Source organism: Palaemon carinicauda, chromosome 36, assembly GCF_036898095.1.
Source record: "Palaemon carinicauda isolate YSFRI2023 chromosome 36, ASM3689809v2, whole genome shotgun sequence".
Classification (NCBI taxonomy): Eukaryota; Metazoa; Arthropoda; class Malacostraca; order Decapoda; family Palaemonidae; genus Palaemon; species Palaemon carinicauda.
The window spans coordinates 66661473-66668972 of record NC_090760.1 but is presented as its reverse complement, the minus strand read 5'-3'; the positions used below and the strand labels follow the sequence as shown (position 1 = coordinate 66668972).

At 35.1% G+C, this 7500-nt stretch overlaps 1 protein-coding gene and 1 long non-coding RNA gene across 2 annotated transcripts in view; one reads left to right on the top strand and one right to left on the bottom strand.

Annotated features, from left to right (window-relative positions):
* LOC137628861 (uncharacterized) overlaps positions 1-7500 on the bottom strand; it is an 80542-nt gene that overhangs the window by 4654 nt on the left and 68388 nt on the right. The gene's annotated exons all lie outside the window — the stretch shown is intronic.
* LOC137628860 (octopamine receptor beta-2R-like) overlaps positions 2482-7500 on the top strand; it is a 561435-nt gene continuing 556416 nt past the window's right edge. Inside the window, exon 1 of the mRNA XM_068360111.1 lies at positions 2482-3356. Within this exon, the coding sequence (XP_068216212.1) occupies positions 2854-3356 (503 nt within the window). The 5' untranslated portion in view covers positions 2482-2853. The remainder of the gene's footprint in view (positions 3357-7500) is intronic.

The following is a 7500-nucleotide window of genomic DNA, read 5'->3' as shown; positions in this document are numbered from 1 at the left end:
ATTAAAAATCAACCCCATTTTCAATCATCACAAAAATTAACCTCATTTTCAATCATCATTAAAAATCAACCCCATTTTTAATCATCACTAAAATTAACCTCATTTTCAATCATCATTAAAAATCAACCCCCATTTTTAATCATCACTAAAATTAACCTCATTTTCAATCATAACTAAAAATTAACCTCATTTTCAATCATCACTAAAAATAAACCTCATTATTAATCATTTACTAATAGTTAACCCCATTTTCAATCATCACAAAAATTAACCTCATTTTCAATCATCATTAAAAATCAACCCCATTTTTAATCATCACTAAAATTAACCTCATTTTCAATCATCATTAAAAATCAACCTCCATTTTTAATCATCACTAAAATTAACCTCATTTTCAAACAACACTAAAATTAACCTCATTTCCAATCATCACTAAAAATTAACCTCATTTTTAATCATCACTGAAAATTAACCTCATATCCAATCATATATAAAAATTAACCTCATTTTCAATCATCACTAAAAATCAACCTCATTTTTCATCATCAACGAAAATTAACCTCATTTTCAATCACCACTGAAAATTAACCTAATTTTCAATCATTACCAAAAGTTAACCTCATTTTTAATAATCAGAAAAATTTATGTCACATTCAATCATCACAAAAAATTAATTTCATTTTCAATCATCACTAAAAATTAACCTCATTTTTAATCATCACTAAAAATTAACCTCATTTTCAATCATCCCAAATTATTCCTTTACCCAAAAGTAAGAAGCTATCCTTATATCCCAATGGGTGCCTCTCCTATCCTTCCTACAGGAGGGAGGGACAAGTTTCAGGGTCTTGCCGGCCTAATAAATAACCCAGCTTTCTCCTTTCCTCACCTTAATGGCTGAGGGAAACTTCTCAGGGAGAGAAGTTATATAAGAGACTTCTTGGGAACATTTGTTCCTTACAGATTTTGGCTTCTTGGATATTTTGTTATGGTATTTTTTTTCTAGATTTTTTTTTTTTTTGGCGTTAATAAATTGCTTCGTATTTATTGAGGGCTATTTGCAAGACCATTTATTATGCACTTTAATCTTAGACAGTCAAAGGCTGTAAACCCCTTGAATTATTAGCGTAGCGTAATATATATATATATATATATATACATACATATATATATACATATATATATATATACTGTATATATATATATATATATATGTGTGTGTGTGTGTGTGTGTGTATGTGTGTATGTTTGTATATTTATCTATCTATCTATTTATCTATCGATTTACTTATATGTATATGCAAACTTATACATATATCTATAAATTTAATGCATATTTACGCATATCAAGTTACGCTACAATTTACATTAATTTGGTAGTTCACAAATTTATGAAGAAAACCCTGAATATATATATATATATATATATATATATGTTATATATATATATATATATATATATAACATAATATATATATATATATATATATATACTGTATATACAGTATAGCCTACATACGCATTATGTGAAATTATTCTTGTACTTCGAAATTAATGTACATATTTTCCACATATTGACCATTGCAAACAGTATCAAAGTTTTCATTTATCAAAACCTGTTGATTGACTTGGGTTTTTCCAAATGTTTATTTATTTTTCATTTTTCACTTTTTTAAAGTCATAGCGTATATAAAAAACCGTGGAAAGAGGTCCTGAGGCCTAGGTCTTATAGAAAGATTATGATGCTGGAACTTGCAACAATTCTTAGCTATACGGTGCAAATAGTAATGGGTCAAATAAGGCCTGTATGTTGATAGATTGCATAGAGTAACTAAAGGCCTATGTGAAGTGAAATATGATTTGGATCACAAAATTTAAAGTAAAAAAGGAGGTATAAAGGTGTATGGGAAGTAACGAACGAATTTTGGTCATAAAAAACGGATGAATACACTAAAAACCAGTAGAAAGAGCAACCAGAGATTTCAGACCTCTGCTAATGAAAATTGTTATGATTTTACTCAAATCTACGGATCAAGCTCTCCCATTTTCATAAGTTGACCGTGAATGAATCTTTTGTATAATGATAACAATAAGAACCTGAACCGCGATCTTGTTCCGGATCATCTCCAAAATTTAACGGGTTATTTCAGAGCGTAATACTTATCCGTTGTTAAAGTTTGGTGAAAACTCGACTAGATGTTTTTACGCAATCCTGCTCACAGACAAACAAACAAATAAATAAATGCAGGTCATTAAACATAGTCATTGCCGGAGGTAATAAGAAAAATCTCTACGGTAAAACGATGCCATATTTAAGTTAGTGTGGTTGGCGGTGCGGGTGCCTTGTGTAAAAAGCTGTTGCAGCCGACGAGAGAGGGAGGGGATAAGACGGAGGAGGATAGGGAGGGGGAGGGGAGGAGGAGGAAGAGGAGGTGCCAGTTGTGTTTGCCCGGAGGATTCAGTTACCTGTAGACCGTGCGAGTGTGAGGGAAGTGTAAGGAGTAGCGCTTATCTGGCTGACTCGAGCTCAGAGCTAGACTAGTTGCGACTTTAACGCGCGCGGAGGCCATATCTGTCAACTGGAAACTAGGTGAAATGTAAACAAAAAAAAGCGACGATACATTACTGGATTAGCAGTGAAATAGTGTGCAAGTGTGCGAGTGGTGCTATAGTGTTTTGATTAGTCTCTTTAGTGGGAAATTAAGATTTTTATTAAGGAGACGAGGTAGAATTTAGTTGATTTTGATAAAGGAATAAGAGAGTCAGAACGCCGTTGAGAAATTATGCTTTTACGCCCCACGAGAGTCTTAAGATGTCACCCTTCACATCAAGGGCAGTAACACCGCACCCAAGATGGTCTCGATTTTCTCTCAGGGCGGCGGGAACGTAACCAAGGAAGATGATGTGGTTGGGGCAGGAGGAGGAGGTGGAGGAGGAGGTGCAGGAGCAGGAGATGGGACTGACGACGAAGGCACAGCCAGGGGGTCGTTGGAGCAAGACCTGGACGCCGCGGATCTGACGGCGATCGCAGGACGCGACCTTAATATCCAGGCGGCGCTGATGGGGATCAAAGAAATCATCTACACGTCCCTGGTTCCACCCGACGCCACGGATTCTTTCGCCTACGCTAACGACACCTTCGGGACCAAATTAGTCGCGGCTGATGGAGGAGTCGGCGCTTCTGCCCCTTCTGAAGGAGCAGGAGGAGGGGCTGAGGACTGGGTGACGGGCGTGAATCTGGACATGGGACCAACCTGGGTGGCCATCTTGGTCCTGGTCCTCAAGGGGCTGGTCATGTTTGCGGTCATCGTCGCTTCCGTCCTGGGCAATCTGCTGGTCATTGTTTCCGTTGCCAGGTAAGGAGTCGGCCTCTACTAGTGTATGCAACCCGTCAAAATTGACGATTAAGTAACATGTGTCATCTGAAACGGCTTTTTTTTTTTTAGTGGAATTTCTAAATTTCTTTTATAATTAGCCTCGACTAGTGTACGCGACCCGTCAAAAATGACGGTTAAGTAACGTCTGGCATTCCAAGTGGTTTTTTTTCTTTCTTATTAGTAGAGTTTTATATTTATTTTTAATTACCCTCTACTAGTTTACGCAACCCGCCAAAAAAAGGACGTCTATATGTTTAGATAGTTGTGCACACACACACGTACACCCTATTCACCAAGGTATGAATACTCCCTCTTTCCCTATCCACGTTTGTCATTTACAATGGAATCGTTATTTTCAATTATCCTCTACTAGTGTACGCAACCCGTCAAAAAAGACGGCTAAATATCTATATAGATATGAACACACACACACACACACGAATATTCCTCTCACCAGGGTATGACTAACTCCTTTCCCCTCCTACCCGAGGGACGGGGAGAGCTGAGCGTGACCAGAAACATACAGGCACACAGACACACACACACACATATATAATGTATATATATATATATATATATATGTGTGTGTGTGTGTGTGTGTGTGTAAATACAGACACCTGCTCTTTATTATGTAGGGGAGATGGCATTTTGTTAAATATCATTCGGTTAGATCAGTTCTTGGCTTTACGGAATTTATATTATTTAGAGAAACAGGATTTGAATAAAAAAAGAATGAACAGAAATATATGCAATATGAAGCAACCTTTTCATTTTTATCAGGAATGCAGATATTTGGATACAACTACTATAATAAATAAAAATGAAATAGAGGAAAAATTACGAAATTTTAAGGAATAGAAAAGAGCTCTGTGACATTTGGTAAAGTGGGTTTGATTACTTTCATTGAGTTTTATGAACTTTTGTCTGGAGTCATTTCTTTAGTGGGAAATTGTAACTTTTTTTTTATTAGGAGAAAGTCTTGCATCTTGCTTCTAGATTAATTATCTAGGCAGTGGCCCATACATACACCAATACACAACCACAAACATACACAAATAGGCATGTATGTATGTATGTATGTATAAATATATATAAATATATATATATATATATATATACATATATATATATAGATATATATATACAGTATATATATATATATATATATATGTATATATACTGTATATATATATATATATATATAGAGAGAGAGAGAGAGAGAGAGATTTGCCCAAATATCCATATAATTGAATAAATTATGTGTTAAAGTCTATGTAAGATACACACACATACACGCACACACACACACACACATATATATATATATATATACATATATATATACTGTATATATATATATATATATATGTTACTTGGACATATTATATAATAATAAATATACAACTACTGAGACGTTGTATATTCATTATAGACACACACACACACACATATATATATATATATATATGTGTGTGTGTATATATACTGTACATATATATATATATATATATGTGTGTGTATATATACTGTACATATATATATATATATATATATACAGTATATATATATATATATAGATAGTTACAAATGAAAATGGAGCACATTTCATAAGTTTCTGTTCAGCTACCAATCTTGTCATTGGAGGAACTCTTTTTCAACACAAGAACACCCACAAGTATACATGGAGTTCACTATATGGAAATTACAAAAATCAAGTAGATCACATTGCCTTTAATAAAGAGAGAAGGAGGACTCTGAGAAATGTCAGAAGCAGATATTAGTAATGATCACTAGCTCCTCACTGCCACACTGAAATTAAAACAAAGAGCACCTAATAGAAAGATGGATAGAATACCTAGGTTTGATACAACTATGGTTTTTGAAGAAGAGCACATAGAAACATTTGCAATTGAGTGTACGAATCGATTTGCAGTCTTGGAGACTAAGAAATGAAGAACAGACAGTTAATGAATAATGCTGTGATATTAAGGACATATCAGTCAGATGGTAGTGAAGTCTTGGGACACGCAGTTACAAGGAGAAAGCCTTGAATATAAAATGATACTTGGGATACTATAAAAAAAGAGACAAAAATAGAAATTGATTGTTGAAAGATTTCGAGGAAGTGATGAAAATTACAAGGTAGAGCATGCTAAGTATTCCAGTATTGAAAGTGAGGTAAAAAAAGTTAGGAATGACTGGTGAGAATGTTTAGACAGTAAAGCAGATGAGGCTGACAAAGCTATGAATTCAGGAAGTGTCTATGGTGTAAAAATCGCTCATAGAATTATTAATGAATTCTCGACTGGGGCAAAGAAGACGAAGCATATACCCATCAAAAAGAGAGATGGATCTGTTATAGCAACAGAATATGAAGAAAGGCAAAGTTGGATGGAACAATTTAGTGAGGCTATGAATAGGAGATATGTAGGGAATAATTTGATTGGTATACTTGAAGCTGATGAAGACCTTGATGCGCTCATGAATGAATTCAGTGTGTTGGAAGTCGAAGCTATCCTCAAAACACTAAAGAGATGGAAATCCCCTGGATACGATGGAACAACTGTCGAGATGATATTGGCAGAAAATGAAGTGACTCCCAGACTACCTATAAGAATATTTTGTAGAATGTGGCATGCAGAGGCAAAACCTGATGAATGGGAGTTAGGAGTGTTGGTGAAAATGGCAAAAAAAGGAGACCTGACTGATTGCAATAATTACAGAGGCATAACACTAACGTCAGTTGTGAAAATATATAGTATACTTATTCTAAAGAGACTGTAGAGAAAGGTTGATGAAAAGCTGAGAGATGAACGAGCAGGATTTAGAAAATTTAGAAGTTTCCCTGACCAAATTTTCATTTTGAGACATGTTGTACAGCAATGCATAGAATATAGAAATCCACTTCTGATGGCATTTGTGGACAATGAAAAAGCCTTTGATAGTGTGCACCGGCCAATTTTATGATGAGTCCTGCGGTATTATGGAATTCCTCATAAATATGTAAATTTTATTAAGTCTCTTCATGAGCATAGCAAGTGCAAAGTTAATGCTAATGGAGTCTTATCAAATGAATTTCCAATGAGCATGAGCAGCGTAGTACTATAAGGGAATGTGTTGTCACCTATGCTGTTTATGCGTAGAACAGTCAGAGATGGTGGAGAAGGATTGGACTGGATTGGTGATAGGAATATAACAGAATTAAAGTATGCTGATGATGCTGTCCTTATTAGTAGAACACCACAGGATTTGCAATGCTTGCTTACCAGAATGCTTGAAATATCACACGAGGTTGAGCTGAAGATTAGTTGAAGAAAGCCAGAGATGATGAGAACGGAGTATGCAATGGAAGATGAAATATCATTGGAAGGAGAAGGGATTAATGAGGTAGAATCATTTAAGTATTTAGGAACAATGATCTCCAATACATGGTCTTTAGAATTAGAGTTTAGTGAAAGATTGAAAAAAGCAAATCAGACAAATTGGAAATCAAATCACCTGAAATTACATTAAAAAAATCAGACTATATATCAGTTTAGTGAGATCGGTGTTACTCTATAGACATGAGTCATGGTATGGCAATGAAACAATCTCCAAAAGATTTAGTAGATTCGAGAACAAAGCCCCCAGAAGGATATTGGGAGTTAAATGGCAGGACAGGATTAGAAATAAAACTATAAGAGAGTATACTCGAGTGCCATATGTTGATGATATTATGATGAGGGGTAGATGGAGATGGTTTAGGTATGCTCTCCACACTTCCCAAGAGAGGTTAGTTCACCAAATGTTCAACTGGGCTCCACAACGCACTAGAAGAGTTGGAAGACCCAGGCCTACATGGCTGAGGATTATGAAGTAGGAGCTGATGAATGGAGAAGTATTGAATTAAAAGCTCAAGAAAGAGACGACTGACGAAATCTAACCGAGGCCCTTTGCGTCAATAGGCGTAGGAGGAGATGATGATGATATATTTGTGTGTGTGCTCATACATAACGTATCTTTAATCCAGAATTAGCTTGAAAAAGCACGAGTCTAATGTAAAAAATAAAAAAAAAATGTCGTAGAAATAGTTTCATCGTAGAAATATGATCAACCCAAATGGTACCGCTTATTATCTCGCACT